The sequence below is a fragment of the Schistocerca gregaria genome, chromosome 7 (genome assembly GCF_023897955.1).
Source record: "Schistocerca gregaria isolate iqSchGreg1 chromosome 7, iqSchGreg1.2, whole genome shotgun sequence".
Taxonomy (NCBI): Eukaryota; Metazoa; Arthropoda; class Insecta; order Orthoptera; family Acrididae; genus Schistocerca; species Schistocerca gregaria.
The window spans coordinates 223,202,447-223,220,007 of NC_064926.1; the positions used below are offsets into that span (position 1 = coordinate 223,202,447).

The window sequence follows — 17,561 nt, forward strand, 5'->3', positions numbered from 1 at the left end:
TTGAGGGCTAGGGACTGGCAGAATTTGAAAATGTGAAGGTCATTGTGAAAGGAGGAGTATTCTTGAGTCAGAAATATATATATTTTATATGTGCACAGTACTTTGCAACCTCCAAGGTGCTTGGAGTGGCAAGATCAATCTTCGTGCAGGATGTAGGGCACAAAAGGCATTGGAGTATGTGGCTTGTGGTTTGTTCTTGTACACAATCACAGGGCATACCTTCTGTTATGAAGCCCCCTCTCTTCAGGTTGTCTCTGGATCATCAAGCTCTCATTGTGTCCAGGTCGTAGTTCTTCAACTTCTGGCATCTGCAGGTGAGGCGTCGACTTCTTCCATAACTCCACCCTAGCCTTCTCTGGTGAAATGGTGAGCTTCTCGGATGTTCTCAGGACGGTCTTTCACGATCTCAGCCATTGCTGTGGTGGATTATGTCCGTGCAGTGGATGGGCACTGTCCTGTTCCACTTTGTCTCTCCTTGTTGGCAGCCACTGTTCTGTGTACCCATGGTGGCGCTATTCCCGCCAGGCAGTAGAGCTTATCAGTTGGGGTAGCTCTTAAGCAACCTGTGATCAACCCGCAGGTTTTGCTGAGAGCGGTGTCTACTTGTCTGGCATGAGATGACCTGTATCAGACTGGAGAAGCATATTCAGCAGTAGAAAAGCACAGTGCCATTGCAGAACAGCAAATAGTTTGTGGATGTGATCCCCACTGTGTCCCCGCTAGTTTGTGAATTAGGTTGTTTCGAGCGGAGATTTTCATTTTGGTGTTGTTGCAGTGAGTTCTATTGAGATTGACTCCCAAGTATTTAGGTGCGTGATGATGCTGGAGTTGGATGCCTGACCATGCAATATGTAGTTCACAATTACCTTCCCTGTTCCTTAAATGAAAGGCACACACTTGTGTCCTCGAAGAGTTTGGTCTGAGTTGGTTCCGATTGTAGTAGCTTGACAGTGTTCTAAGTGCTGTTGTCAGGTTTCTTTCCACTCTTTCAAAGCATGAGCTCTGCGTAGCAAGGGCTAGGTCATCTGCATATAAGAATCTCCTTGTGCCTGGGGTCAGTGGCTGATCGTTGGTATGAATGTTGAAGAGAAGTGGAGCCAAGACGCTCTCTTGAGATAGACCATTTTTCTGCGCTCTCCAGCAACTGTGTTGTCCTTGAAATGCAACAAAAAACCTGCTGTTTTGGAGGATGGTGCTGAGTAGTCTAACGAGGTGGGCGTTCTTGACCATATCGTATAATTTTGCATGGAGGAACCGATGATATAAGTATCATACGCTGCTGTGAGATCCATGAAGACCACGCCCGTTACTTGATGGGATCAAAGCCATCCTCTATAAACTGAGTGAGATTCAAAAATTGCCCTTTGCAGCTTCTGTTTGGTCGAAATCCTGCTTGTTCGGGTATGAGAAGAGGGTCTATTACTGGTAGGATTCTATTCAGAATCATACGTTCAAACAGTTTATAAAGGTGACTCAAAAGGCTAACTGGGCTGAAAGTCTTGGGATGATTTGCTTCCTTTCCAGGTTTCAGAAGAGCTATCACCCTGCTCTTTCACCAGATGTTTGGTATTTGGCACTGGTTCATACAGTTGTTGAAAAGCTGTAGGATCCACTTTCTTGTTTCTGGGCCGAAATTCTTGATTTGCTCCATACGGATGTCATCTAGACCGGATGCTTTACCAGTTTTACTCCCCTTAATAGTCTTGTTTAATTCAGATATCTCGAATGGGAGAGTCAGATCCCTCATTTGTGGGATCCAGAGAAAGAAATTTTTGTGATTAGGTCCTTGGGGGAGACTCCATGGTTCATGCAGCATTTAAGAAACAGGATGGAGACTTGGTTTCTTTTTCACTTCCCATTTTCCTCACTCCTTGCCACACCTCCCTGCCTCACAACTTCTGGACACTGCACCTGTTCGAAATCTAGTACCTGGCCCACCAGACAGTGCTTTTCTCTCTCCTCAAATGTACCCTGCTATCCTGTCCCCCTCCAGACTGCTTCTTCCATTCTACTTGACAATTGCATTCTAGTCCGAGCTGCCAGAGAAATAAGTGTAGGGTACATTAGTAAGGCAGATGTGAAAACACTCTCATAAGATGGACTAGTCTGGATAGCTGCATCAAGTCAGTATTCAGACTGAAGATGACACAAACAATACAACCTCTGCTGGTTGTAAAACATTCCTTTGGTCCATTCTTTGGAACTTCCGCACAAAATGTATTAATGGACTTGGGTTAATGATTTACATTGACACATGTTTAAAATCTCTTTAAATAAGGGTTGACCCACAAGACAGGGTTTAACATCTCACAAATCTGAATCAACAATTAAAAGCTCTGCAGCCATCTAAACATTTTCAGGGAATGTTCTGAGATCTAATTACTCGACAGTAATATGTTCATCACTAACAGCTCTAGACACCACCTCCAACAGGCTACAATTAACCCTCTTTGATAATCAACATGACAGTAAAACTGCACTACAGTTCAAAGTAAGTAAAGCAAGGATTGCACAAAAATATCACTGTCAGCTTTGCATGTAAATACATGAAAATTACTGGTATGAATTAACCCTAGCAAGTACAACACTTTTATCCAACACTACCTCCATCCACTTATGGCTCCATTACAACACCTTTATCTGACACCATCTAGTTAATGGCTCCATGCTCTGCTCTGATGTTTATTTTTATGAAACAAGTCCATGCTCACTAATTTGCAACACTTGCCAAGGAAAACAGGAAAGTGCCTAAACAGAATTCCTTGCCTCTTCCGTGGAACAAATTTCACATGCTCTCAGTCTTCTCCATTGCACTTCTTAACTTGGTTGATCACAAAGGATCACCTTCAGAAACACACAACAAAAATTGTGACCACTGCCACAGAGGGCACTCAACTTTGACACTCTACGAGGGCTGCTGGCCAACTCTTTCAATTTCACAAGCTCCAAGCCACTCCATGAATTTATTTAAAATTTAGCTCTTCCAGCCAATCAGAATCCAACTTACAGCACATCTGTAAGTTACTGCTCCCTGTCCCCACCACTACAAGCTCTCTGCAAAGGGGCATGGAAATCATTTCACCATGAACCAGATTCTAATGCTACTGCAACTATTCATTTCTGAGTGTTAGGGAAAAACTACCTCATCAGCTCCAAGCTGAAGAAAGCCTCCTTCCCCCAGAAGCTGACACTATCACAGACAAAGGGACTGATGACCCTTTAGTTTGGCCCCTTTACTCTCCAAACCAACCAACCAACCCAAACACAGACAGCAGCCACAGAAAAGCACACATACATGCCAGATAATAAGATGTTACACAAACCCCCATTTCTCTGTGACAAGTATAAATCTTCATAGCCAGGAAACTGAACATCTTGGACCAGAAAAGTTCAAGCAACATGTAAGACCAGTGGCTAGCTGAAGCAACATAGAAGAACAGTGGCTAGCTGGCTTATGTTCACAGAGGTCACATAGACACTACGTTAGAACTAATGTTCAAAAGCAAAACCTCGACATGCAACTTTTAATTACATAAGTCATCAATTGAAACATGATATTTTCATTAAATAATTTAAGAAAATACACAAATTTAAAAATGAAGAGCCCCATTAGAAGAACAATTTACAGTAACAGTTGTATATACTATAGTCGCTTGAACACAACAAATCATACTTAACTGTGTGTTTTGGACAGACATTTAATGGGGTGTGCCATTCAGTCTGAATATTTTTGTAGTACATAAGTATAAATATACAAACCACCAAATACAACATGTTTGAAAGCATTTAAATTGAGATGGCAGCTGCTTGATTTACTTCTGTCAACCAGTCACAGTACAAAATCAGAACATAGGATACATGACCTACTCAGCCAATCAAAACGTCACTCTTTCGTCACCAAAAAACACAAATTAACATACAGATAGTATAGTATTAATCCTATCCCTTGACATACCTGGAATGGTGAGGAAAATAAAGATGCCAGTTTCCTTGAGAGCCACAGAATGGTAGTCACCAGTCATGCCTGTACCACTCTACGAAGTTACTATTGCATCACAGTTTATTTACTAGGCTGGTAAATTTTAACAGCGTCAGTGAAAAAGTACTGCGACCTTTACTAAAATGATGTGGAATTTCTGCAAGTAGAAAGCTTCTTGTGAAGAAAACATTAAGATGAGTCTGTGTAACTGAGTCGAAAATAATACTGCATGTGGGAATCAGTTACATCAGACTGTAATTAGGGACTTCCAAATTTGATCCTTTTTTGTGTATGCTGTGTTTTAGTGTGCCGTGGAAGGTGCCCTCTTTAATGTTACAATTGATTAGATATATAACTGGTTTAACTTCACAGCTAAGCATTTTATCAATTATTATTGTGGATTATCCCTATCATTTGAATATTTGTTTTTTAGCTGTTTGACTATTTGGTACATATCTTACCATATTCCTTCTGCATGTCCACTTCTGTCCTATTGCAGTGTATTGTTTTGCTATGTTAATCTATTATTCTGGTGCCATTTGGGAAATGAAGTTTTTGTTAAACCTGTACATACTATTTTAGGGTGTTGTGTCAAAATGGCTTTGTTTCTCAAGATTAAGAAATACAGGGAGTTAACTTTTATTAAAATATTCTAGACTATTATGTTGTGAATGAAAGAATTACATGAAGAAAACTGATTATTCCTCCCTATCTGCTGAGAACAACTGCCAGGAGGGCTGGAACTATTACGAAAGTCCAAAAATGCGCCCTGGCTCACTACTGACTTACGCGCAGAGGCATTATGTCATATATTTTCAAAACTCTGAGTGAAGTTGACTATTGTTGGTTGCTGACATCCAGTATTGCTGTCACCCTTGGTGGAAGACTGGTACACACCATTTCAGGACCAGAAGCCAGATACTATTGAGTCTCACATGCTTCTCTTTCCAATTAAAGTTACTGTTATTAAATAATCATAGTATGTCCTATTGTAATATCTTCTTGTGGCAGCCAGGACCTTAGACTTATTAAATAAAAATTGATGGTCTCTTGGGCTACAAAATGTGTTCCCTAACACAGCTTTCTTCTGTTTCTTCCCTTGTGTAATTGTCCTTCTTTTCTCCGAGTCATTATTCCACATTCTTTTTACAGTACCAGTGTATAGAAATAACTACATACTATTCTGTAAATCGTTGCTTTTCCTTCAAGAAACAGAATGTCACTGTAATTTATAAAACCACCACCCCCCCTCCCCCTCCAAAAAGTACTTAAGGTGGGTCAAGGGTCCTCACAAACTATTGGAAAAATTAGGAATTTACAGGATACTGTGTATTTGTGGAAATGTGTACATGAGTACAAAAAGATTGAAGGAAAAACATTTAGAAGAACCTTGGGGGGGGGGGGGGGGGGGGACTGCACATGGGAAGAAATAGATGGATCTACTGTTACAGAACACACTTTGCACCCAGGAGATGATCACATTCTATTTGATAAAACTCAGGCTCTAGCTTCCATGAGCAGATTCTACAATATTCTATACAGAGAGGCAGTTGAGATTATTAAAAACAACAATAATTTTAACTCTAAAATAAAAGAAAGCTGATAACAATTTTACACATTTCTCCATCCAGGAATTTTCTTCTTGTCCTTTTTCTTTTTCCGTTTGTGTCATCTAAGGACCATGTGCCAATTTCAGTGCTCCCTCCTTTTTTATTCTTTCTTCTTCCTCCAATATTCTATCATTTTCTCACTACATATCCTTTTTCTCTCCTCAGATCATTGTGAGTCTGTCTTCTTCTCCCTCAGGCCTTGGAACTTTTTAACACTTTCTTCTTAAAAGTCTCTCTTTCTGTTGCATTTTTTCACATATGTTGTTTATTTCCAAATATTTCCTAACTTCTTGAATCCAGGCTGTTGTTGTTTTCTTATCCCAAAGATATTTAAAAATCCATTTGGTTAATGTGTTGCTGTTTGTTCTGTATAAACATCCAAAAAAATAGCAGTTCCCTTTTCCATTGCATTTCATTTATGTTTTCTATGTTGCAATATACTTCTTCCATATTTCTTAATTTCCATACCATTTTCATGATTCTTCTTTCTAGGATTTCAAGTTTGAGTAATTTGTAATTCAGTGCTAAACATTCAGTTGAATAAAGACATTCTTGTTTTACTATTGTCTTGTAGTACTAAATTTTCAAATTTTTAGATGGAAACCTTTTATTGTAAATGTTCCTGGTTATACCATTTGCTCTCTCCATTTTACATACTTCAACAGTCAATTATTCTAATCCATTTTCGTGAGCCATTTCTCCCAAATCTTTATATCTATTAAACCTCTTTATCTGCCCAAAATCTGTTACTCGGATTTTTGGATCATTTTGTATGTTTTTCATAAATTCTGTGTTTCTACAGAAATTCTTAAACTTTTTTTTGTCCAGATACTGATTTGTAATCTTGCATTTGTTAGGTTTTCCTAAGGAATGGCAAAATCATCCACAAATGCTACACAGTGAATTTCATTACCTTTGTTCTCGTCCTACTCTTATTGTTAATAGCTTATGTTCTTTTAGTTTTTGTTTCCATTCTCGTATTATTTTCTCTAGGACACAGATGAAGAGGAGCAGAAACAGGCCATCATCTTGTCTTACACCTGTTTTTAATTTGAATGCCTTAGATATTTCACCCCAAAACTATACTTTTGATTTGGTGTCTGTTAGTGTTTCATGAATAAGGTTTGCTAGTTTAGATTTAATGCCAAATTCTCGGACCACTTTATCTAGTGCTACCCTATCAACCAAATCAAATGCCTTTTTAAAATCTATGAATTTTACAACCGTGTCTTTAGAGTTTGTAAGACAGTGACGTATCACGGGCTTCAAATCCAAAAATCTGTTCTGAGCAACTTCTACCCTTTCTAAAGCCACTGTGATGTTCTCCCAAATGACTATCAAGTGTTGCTTCTAACGTGTTGAGTAATATTATTCTTATAAAACCCACTAGCAACAGAGATACACCTCTGTAGTTATGTCATATTTATCACCTTTCTTGTGCAAATGATGGAAAAGTGCCACTTTCCAATCTTTTGGAATCTTCTCCATTTCTAACATTTCTTCAAACATGATCTGAAGGTTAGTTATAATTTTTGGTTGAGATTATTTTATCAGTTCAGCTGTAGTACAGTCTTCTCCTCTGGACTTGTTGTTTTTCAGGATACTTATTGCTTTTTAATTTCTTCAGCTGTAGGTGGTGGATCTACTGTGTTTTTGTGAAGATCTGGAAATTCCAGCTTACAGTTAGGTTCTTCACAGTTCAAGAGTTGTTAAGAGTACTTTCTCAGTATTTCACAGTTCTGGGTAATGCTTAGGCTTATTTTAACATTTTCAGCTCAGAAGCTGATACTTGGAGCTTGATAGTCCTTTAGATGATTTTTAATCACCTGGTAGAAATTCTGGAAGTTATTTTTAACAAAGCTGTTTTGTATATCTGGAAGTTGTGACTTCTCAAAAGATCATTTAGCACTTTTTATTATTCTTTCTGTTTCTTTCCTTTGCATTTTCAATTCATCACGGTTCTCAGTCTTTCCAGAAAATTTCCAAATTTTCCACTGTTTTGTCCTTTCTGCAACTGCTCTTTGACAGGTTTCATCCCACCAGACTTGCTACTTCATTTTTGTTGATCCAAATACATTCTTTGCCCTCCTTTTGATTTATTTGGGTAAGTCTTCCCATTCCCCTGATTTAGCTACCGTTTAATTTCTTCTTAAAAATGATTTTTGGCCTCTTTTATGATGTTGAGCCTGTCTGTGTTTTATTTAATCAATTTTTGCTGTCTTTTTTGGTTTTTGCTAGGGAGAAGTTTCAGTTTAATTTTAAGCAGGTAATATTTAGTAATCAGGAATTGCAAATCCCCTGTTTCTTGTTACTTTTACATTCATGAATTCTTTAATATTGCCTTCAGAAATAGCACATTATGTAATTGGAACTCTCCTAGTATTGTATTTGGAGATATCCACATTTTTGATTTTCTTGACAATTTTTTGAAGGAGGCTGACATTAACTTCAAGTGAAATTTTTTACAAAGATTAATTAGTTGTGTACCATCTCTATTCATTCCTTTTAGGGGCTGGATGTTCTGCTACTCTTTTTTGAAAAGTTTTCTCCCTCTCTATTTGTGTTTTAAAATCCCCAAGTAGTATCACAACATGTGAGTTTGGAGTTTTTGATATTTTGTCTTCCAAAAGTTCTCAGGATGATTCTACTTTACTTAGATTTTTCTTATTGCAATCAGTAATTGGTGCATGGCAATTAACAAAGTATGTTGTTTCTTTTTGCATTTCACAATGAGAGAGAGAGACTGTCTTTCCGAACTGGATTTGAATCCTGTAACATTACCTACAAAATTTTTATGAATGTATAAGGTGGTACCAAGTATTGGCATGCCTGTCATAATTTTTATTGCTGGTTTGCACTTAAAGATTCTGTGGTTTTTGGCTTTTGTAACATTTTCATCAAAAAAGTGGTTTCTTGTACTGCTTTGTATTTCATGCTTACCAAAGAGAATTGAAAGTTCTTTCTGTTTACCAATTTTTATTTATGAGTTTACATTCAAGGTGCCTGCAAAGAATTTCTTTTTGAACTTGAATTTGGAAGGATACCAAGGATGCTCCAATTCATCCTTACTGCAAATGTTGAGACTCCCCAGAACCCTAGGTAATGGTGTGTTGCACTGCATAAAGCAGTGGTGCTTTCATTATTGCCATAATCTTAATTGTACAGAGAAAGGTGTTACACTGAATGGGAAATGGACTCCATCAATAAAAAAGATACATGAGAGTCTTCAACTGTAGGGCAGTAGGACTGGCATAAAAAAAGTTTCTACAATGGCCAGTTGGGCTTGAGTTTTTAAACATGTGGCTGTGCACAGTCAGTTGTTAGCCAGTATGTGCATTGGACCTTCATAAAAGCTACAACCCCCCTTGAAGTTGTCTTTCCTCAACTGGGGATGCTATGTTCACTTTCTCCAAGAAATTCTTTTGTTCATAGCATAACGACCTGAAACAGGTGGCTGTGGAAGTTCACATTCTACAAAGGCAGTTGAAAATTCAGTGTCAAAAATTTTTATTTAAAGGAAAAAATGCAAATAAACAAATAAATCTCATAATAATACTTCTAAAGAAAGAAACAAAAATGTTCATAGGAAGTTATATCTACAAATTTATATTTTATATAATAGATGGCCGTGCTGTTATCCTCTCAATTGCTGTGCAATTCGCTGCAGATTGGTTCTGGAGGGAGTATGATGAATTGTAAGAACATAAAGATTTAGTATTCATTTCTAGAGCAGGCTGAGGTGTTAGCTGTGAAGAAGTGCTTGCTTCAAGTTTTTGAATTTTTCTTAGTTTGCTCTGCCATCACAGAACTCTGTCTCACACAAAGATATAAAAATAGTAGCAAAAGTTTTGGTATTTGGTTGGAATACACTGGAGCAATAACATTCTCAGTAGATCTGTGTGGTCTCTCCACCATGTCAGTTTCCTTGAGTGTAGATTAATTTCATCTTACTTTGGCCCAGTCATGGACATTGGACCATTAAGTAGCAACACTTGACTACTTGTTCTTCAAAGTCATTCTGCAATTTTTGATTAACTGTGTTGTTATCTATCACCAAACATGTACATATTTATGGATGTAAGTTGAAATGAAAAATTTTATTCATTTTCCTGTGAAATGGCAACTTCTGAATTTGTAGCTATAGTTTCTGTTCTTACTGTACTAGTCCGTGTACATGCTCATTCAAAAGTATTATTTATTTTTTATTTTAATTTTAATCATAGTTGAAAGATGACAGCCATATTCATTTTTATATGTTTGTAATAAATTATGTATGATTTCATTAGTTTTGTGACTGCTGTCATCAGAGAAAATTGAGCTACAGCTAATAAGATATTCAATGTTTTTCAGGCAACAGAAGACGTCCAGGAAGGTCTCACAGATGATGACTATGACATGTACTATGAAATATGGCAGCAATTTGACCCCAATGGTACACAGTATATCCGTTATGATCAGTTATCTGATCTCTTTGATGTGCTGGAGCCACCATTGCAGATCCACAAGCCAAATAAGTACAAGATAGTGTCAATGGACATACCAATCTGCAAAGGGGACCTAATGTACTGCGTAGATATTTTGGACGCACTCACAAAGGACTTCTTTGCGCGGAAAGGGAACCCAATTGATGAGACTGCAGAGCTGGTTGAGGTTAAAGTGGGACAGCCAGGTTACGAGCATGTTTCATCGACATTGTGGCGTCAGCGAGAAGAGTACTGTGCTCGCCTCATCCAGAATGCATGGCGGAAGCACAAACAGCAGCGGCTCGGTGGGCCCAGTGATGAGTCAGACGCCGTGCCCTGCGATGGCGACATCGACGCAGATGGTAGCGACGATCGTCGACAGACAGCCGTGCTTGTCGAGAGCGACGGCTTCGTCACCAAGAACGGCCACCGTGTCGTCATCCATTCGCGCTCGCCCAGCGTGACGTCGCGGTCAACGGACGTGTGAGCACGGCCGCCCCTCCCCCCGCCCCCGCCCCTGCCCCCGCCGTCGCCTCCGCCGCCCGCCGCCGCCGCCCCCACGCGGACGCCCCGCCTCCCCGGCGTCTCCAGTGGGGTCGGCCGTGCCACGGGAGGGGCCGCCAGCTTCTCACAGTTTTAAAATGGGCTGAACTTGACGCGTGTGTGCTTCGTTTGCGGAAACAGTTTTTATTCATCCTCCATATTGCCAGTGCCACGTTATATATCTGTTTGTAAAATTCAAGCTTTCGAACACGTGAACATGTCGACATGTTGGTTATTTTTGTAAAGGTCGTTTTAGTTTCCTCTCACAGTACCGCCGAAACGCATGGTGTGTCGGGCGGTGTAGTTGTAGAGAGGAAGTCGGCATGAATTGCTTGTAACATGTTTTTTTAAGGGTGAGAAGAGCATGTAAGCTGTGGTTGTTGTTAGAATCTGTTTTCTTCTTGTGCTAACTGTTCCGTGTTTTCGATTGTTATTTTTATACACTATTCTTCCTTTCAGAATCCACAAAGGTATTTTGAATACGTCTCGCGTATGAAAGCATAGATATTTTTGTTCCAAAGTGTCGAACTGTGATTCTCTCCATTCCGTTATCTTTGGGGAAAATTTCGGAAATGTTTGACATAAGAGTTCTAAACTTGTTGCACAATAAATACTCTAAAAAATAAAACGGCATTTCACATAATTTATCACCCATCAGATGCCGCCATTTAATTTGCACAAATGAGAAAAGCACAAGCAGATGTGAAGTAGGGTTCTATACAGATTACGTCCCATTTTTTGTACGCTGAGCAATTTGTCTTTTGTGTTGTATAAAACTGTGATGAATTTAGAACTCTTATTGTACTAAGCAATGTGTGTATGAGTGTTCTTTTCTTTTCTAAAGAATATTTTTAATTGAGGTCATCAGAAAAATCCCATATTAAAATCTCTTAGTGTAACAGTTGCATTTTCTTGATGCAGTTGTTTAAACATTTGAAATACAAAATGCAATAACAAAAATTTGATTTTCCTGAGACACTTTTTATATATCTACTTAGATTTGATGACAGTGCCCATAAATGATTACTCCTTAAATTCAGCTTCCCAGGAATGGCAACACAAAGATATCATTGCATTGTTAAAACTCATGAAATAAAATTGTTTAAATCAAAGTCAGAATCTAATCAGTTTTTATTATTTTATGGCAAAATTTCATATTTTCTAATTTTTGTAGCATTGACTTTAAACTAGGTTACAAATGATGCTATAGTGCGGTTTTGCAGGTATGTGGGATCTTCATGTGACAGTTACTTCCCCATGTCTGTGCAGAAACCATCTGCCTGCACATCCTCACACAGCTCCCATCTACATAATTTCACCACAACTGCATAGCAAAATGTTGTTATTATGTACAAATTCCTTCTTTGTTTTAGGTGTTAGTATTATTTGGTCCTACTTTTTACAACCAATGGTTCAAAAATATATAGTTCTTCCACCCTTATAAACAAAAAATAAGGATAACAGTACATGTTATAAGTTGCAGTAAATTTGGATTCAGAATCCAGAGAATGGTTATACAAATGTGATAACATTTCTTAATTAATAAAATTTGTTTTATATACAAAGATATGAAATAAAGTTATACATTCATCTCTACATTTTGTTACAGAAATTTATTAACTCATGCAAGTGGTTAATTTTAAGAGTATTTTATTATATTTAAATAATCTCGTTAATTCAGATGTTGTTTAATTTTTAATTTGAAGCAAACTATATATTTGTTGTCACTGCTCTCAGTGTATTAAGATAAAACTTAACCTCTGACACCTGTCTAAAAAGCTTCAGTCTTTCCTAGAGCTTTGTAAATTCATGGCTGACAAGTGTGTCATTTGTTGAAGTTAGTCATATTAGTGCAAATTAATGTCCATAAAATGTTATTCATATTGTTAAATATTTTTTTAACACACAGTTTGACTAAAAGTAAATAGCAAAAAATGTTACACATTGCCAGAAATTCCAAGGAATCATATCTGCACTGAAACATCATTGGAGAAATATGTCACATCCTTTATATGTGTGTAGTATTGGTTCTTTGGAAGTTCGTTGCCGTGTGAGTGGATACTGAACCAAGTTGTAAACATTTCTGCCTGCCTCTTCCCCATCACTACTAGTGTGTGTGTGTGTGTGTGTGTGTGTGTGTGTGTGTGTGTGTGTGTCCATGCACACATGTGAACACAAGTCGTGTGCGTGTGGTGTTGTGGAGAGAGAGAGAGAGAACATTTTAATGCGTGTGTGTGCGCGCGTGTGTGTGTGTGTGTGTGTGTGTGTGTGTGTGTGTGTGTGTGTGTGTATTTTGCCTGTAGCTGCAGATGCTTGTATGTAAGCATGATTTGTAGGGAGAGACAAAGGGAGAACACCACAAAGCCGATTTGCTGGAAGGAATATTGTGTAATAACAGGCTTTAAAAACAGTTGTTGCTCAAAATATTTCAAAATGTAAGAAACCTATGTTCTTCATTGCTTTTGTATGCAAAATAACCATAACAAGCACACAGAAAATGAGCCTTTAGAATGCTAATAACACTTGTGATGCCTCATTTTTTATAAGTTGAATATATTTTGAGAAAATAAAAGATCTTCTCATTCAAGGAAGTGCTTTGTAGCATAATCTTATGAGTGACAGAGAAACACAGTTGAATAATCTGAGCATTGTTGTTAATACCTAGCTATTATTATAACTAGCAGAAGGTTATTTGCTTTTGCCAGGCAGGTTATGTGGTACAGAGTAAGTTTATAGCTTCTCAGCACAATCACTAATCAAGTCCCTCTGTCCATAGTTAGATGTCACATGCTACAGTTTTATTTTAATGTTGAAAAAATCTTCTGTTAATATTATGTTAAATAAGGTGATGAGAGAAGCTAGTAATTACTGTCTTAAGATTCCGCTTCATATATTTTATACAAAATGAAGGCAGAATTTATTTTCACACACACACACACACACACACACACTTATACAAATATGGCATTGTAGAATGTAACTTAGTGAACACTGCAGTCACAGTGTTGAAGCATAGTTTCAATTAGGCAAACTTGTTACTGATGTTTGCAAGGACATCTCTCCACAGTTCTTCTCATGGCAGAGTCTTCATAAGTATTTTTAATAATAAAGTGGAGAGTAACTTTAAAATTGCATTGAAATAAGTAATTTTTCAGTTTTGATTGTTTTTATACAACAACATACAATAAGAAAATATGCAGAGTGCAAACTAATCTATTTCAGATTTATTTACGAATGCAAAATTTTGTGAACTAACCATAAATTATGTAGAGATATATAAGCATACAATAAAATTGTGCTTTATTGTATGTTAATATGTCAAAAGTAATGATGCTAACAATACATGCAAGTTAAAAACAACGACTATTAAAAATCTTGAAGCTAACATTTGTATCATGATTAGCATCAGTTATCTGTGAAATTATTTGGCATAGAACATTACAGAAATTTTATCTTTCAGCTAAAGACAAAATTTCTTGTTAAAAAAGATTTGAGGAATATTATAGCCCTACGGACAATTATAAAATGAGGGTTGTCTATTTTCACTCCACAAGATCAAGAGTACATCTACAATTTGCCACAAAACTCATCTGCTTCGTTTTCAGGTTGACAACTTCTGAAATCCAATAACATATTTTCATAGCTTCTGTAGCTCTATAGGCCAAAAACACACTGCTATTGCATAGTGTTCTCTCTTACAAACCAGTGTATCTGAGACAAACCAGCCACACAAAATAAACAGCAAAAACATTTTCTAATATTTTATGGTGGGGGAGGTTTCATGTGCTCCAAATTTGCATACATAAATAAATAAAGAAATAAATAAATATATATATATCTTTCATAAGAAGAAGTTTTTAAAAACATATAGTAGGCAATGTGTCAAGCCTAACCATAAAGATACAGATTGGTTTACAAGAAAAGAACCATATTCTCATGGAAAAGGAGATAATGTTGCCATTTCAATTTTAAGTCTCCAAATTTTGCCTTTATGCTTGCACTTTACTTCCTTTGTACAATGTTTTCAATTTCACGGTTTGTAATATAATTATAATCTGTACATAATACATCATCGAATAAATTTTTGATAACTTATGGAAGAATCCTGCAGTCTGACTTTATAGTAGCTCCTAAATAACACTGCTGCAACACATATGCACTATTTCATAGTTCCCTTCCAGTAATTATGAAATATATACCTCATCGAATAAATCTTTGATAATTTATTGAAGAATCCTGCAGTCTGACTTTCTAATAGCTCCTAAATAACACTACTGCAAATACGTATGCATTATTTCAAGGTTCCCTTCCAGTAATTATGAAGTGTATTTTATTACATAAATGCATTGACTGTAATACTTGTCAGATTACAGAGGACATATCAACAAATGAGAATTTGGAAAATTTAGTGAAATGTGGCAGAAAAGGTGTTTGTGTACAATTTCAAATGGAAAACTGAAACTACAGTAACAAAAGAGTTCAACAAGGAGGAATAATTGAGTGAACAAAGTGAAAATCAGTTGTTGAATGATTATATGAAAATATTATAGCAACAAAGCCACATAAAAAAGAACTAAATATATGCACCATTGCAGTCCTGGAGTCATGGATACAGTTGTTGCTTCCTCCTCAGGGAAGCTGTTACAGACATGGCAACGAATCCTTTGTCCCAGTTGGTGCCTGAGAGGGTCTCCCATATGCAGTATTGTATGTACTTACCAGGCTCCACCATAGTGCAGTGTGGTATTCTTCATAGATTTAGCAATCCATGAAGCCTTGAAATATTTACATTTTCAACTGATGTTACATATGAAGCAATATCCAAATTGTTCATCCAGAGCCAGTAATGCCTTCTGTAAATGATTGTCTGAGCTATATAAATTATTTGTTCCAAAACAGTCAGATTTTTTGGCTGTGGGTCACTTATACTGTTAAGTCATGATGAAAACTGAGGGTGAATTTGTTGGTTATTGGGTGCTTTGGTGTTGGACAGATAATGAAGCCCCTCAAGAAAATAGCAGGTAAGTAAGGAAGGCCAATATGCACTTCATGTATTTACTATGAGGTCTGTATTATATGATGATATGTACGATATCTGGCATGTGTGTTGACGGCTATCAATCACACTCAATGGACTGACTGTAAATCACAGCCTGTTGTTTTATGGCCTTCAGTCCGAAGACTTGGTTTGTGCACCTGTCCACACTAATCTACTCTGTGCAAGCCTCCTGCTTCAAATGAACCAGCTTTCTATAGTCAACCTTTGTCTCCCTGTTCAGGTTTTTATGCGTTATACTTCTCTACATTACTAAATTGACAATTCTTTGATGCTTATGATGTATCCTATCAACCAACACACTTCTAGGTCTCATTCCCTTTTTGTCTAAAATATTTCTCATCCACATTTCAGTACATAATACCTACAGAAAATACTCCAGAAGACTTAGATTTATATTTGGGTTAACAAATTCCTCTTTTTTTGGAAACATTTCTCTTGCCAATCCAATTTTATATCACCTTTACTTCAGCCCTCATCAGTTATCTTGATCCTCAAATAGCAAAAGTCATCTACTACTTTTAGTGTTTCATTTCCTAATCTAATTCCGTCAACATCATCCGATTTTGCTTGATTACATTGCATTACCCATATTTACTTTTGTTAATGTTCAACTTATACTCTATTTTCAAGACACTATCCAGTCCTTTCAACTGCTCTTTGAGATTTTTGTCTTCTCTGGTGGAATTACAATGTCATTGGCAAGCCATAAAGTGCTTATTTCTTCTCTCTGAAACTGCAGTCTGGATTCTGTGAAACTTGTAGGTAACATTTGTTCCTTGTATTTTATCCCTGCTACCAACAGAATTTAAAAAAGTTTTTTTTTCCATTCAATAATATCAAAAGCTTTTTCTATACCTACAAATGTTATAAAAATGATTTTGCTTTTATTCAGTTTATCTTCTAAGAAAATTCATAGGGCCAGTATTGCCTCATGTTTCCCTCCATTTCCCTGAAATCCAAACTGATCTTCCATTAGGTTAGCCTGGGTTGGTTTTTTCACTCTTCTGTAAAAAAATTTGTGTCAGTAGTTTGTAACCTTCACATATTAAACTGATAGTATAGTAATATTTACACCTTTCAGCATATGTCTATTTTGGAACTACATCTGTTACATTCTCCTTGAAGTTTGAGGCTATTTCATCTTTCTCATACATCTTGCACACCAGATGGAACAGTTTTATCGTGTTATATTTCCCAAAGGAAGTCAATAAGTCTGAGGAAATTTTGTGTAACCAGGTGCCTTGTTTGGAATTATATCTTTCAATGCTCTTGTCAAATCATCATCTTCTTCCTCTTCTCTTTCCATCTCACAGTATCACAGTTACCAACTCATCTTCATTTTGTCTGTGCTTGTCTTCCATTTCATTTCCTTTGGCCTTTTCTTCTTTTCCCGATACTGGCATGCCAGCAAGCTTTCAGTATTCATACATCAGTTCCCCTTTTCTCCACAGATTTCTTTAATGCTCTTGTGGGTGGCAGCTATCTTTCTCATGGATGCTCGTACAGCTTTATGTCTCCCTGCTACCCGTTTTTGGTTTGCCATTTTCAGTTTCCGTCAACTTCATTTTCAGACATCTACTACACTCTACCTACTTGATTTGCTTTATTTTTAATATTTTCTTTTTTATCATTAAATTCAGTACTTTATGTGTTATCCGATGATTCCCAGTGAGTCTTGTCTTTTTGTGTATTGATTTCTGTGCTGTTTTCACTATTTCATCTCTCAAAGCTACCCATTTCTCTTCTATTATATTTCTTTTCCTTGTTTCAGTCAATCATCGTCCAATGCTCCCTTCGAAAATATTGAAACCAGTGTTTCTTTTGCAATTCATACAGATCCTATCTCCTTAATTTCCTCCATTTATGCAATTACCTCAGTTTTACTCTGCAGTTCATAACCAATTAAT

General features: G+C 37.0%; 1 protein-coding gene across 1 annotated transcript in view; it reads left to right on the top strand.

The window, feature by feature from the left end:
* The window catches only part of LOC126281447 (sodium channel protein para), a 1,486,858-nt gene extending 1,472,076 nt beyond the window's left edge, over positions 1-14,782 (top strand). The window contains exon 40 of the mRNA XM_049980418.1: positions 9,940-14,782. Coding sequence (XP_049836375.1) covers positions 9,940-10,539 — 600 coding nt within the window. The 3' untranslated portion in view covers positions 10,540-14,782. The remainder of the gene's footprint in view (positions 1-9,939) is intronic.
* The last annotated feature ends 2,779 nt before the right edge of the window (positions 14,783-17,561 follow it).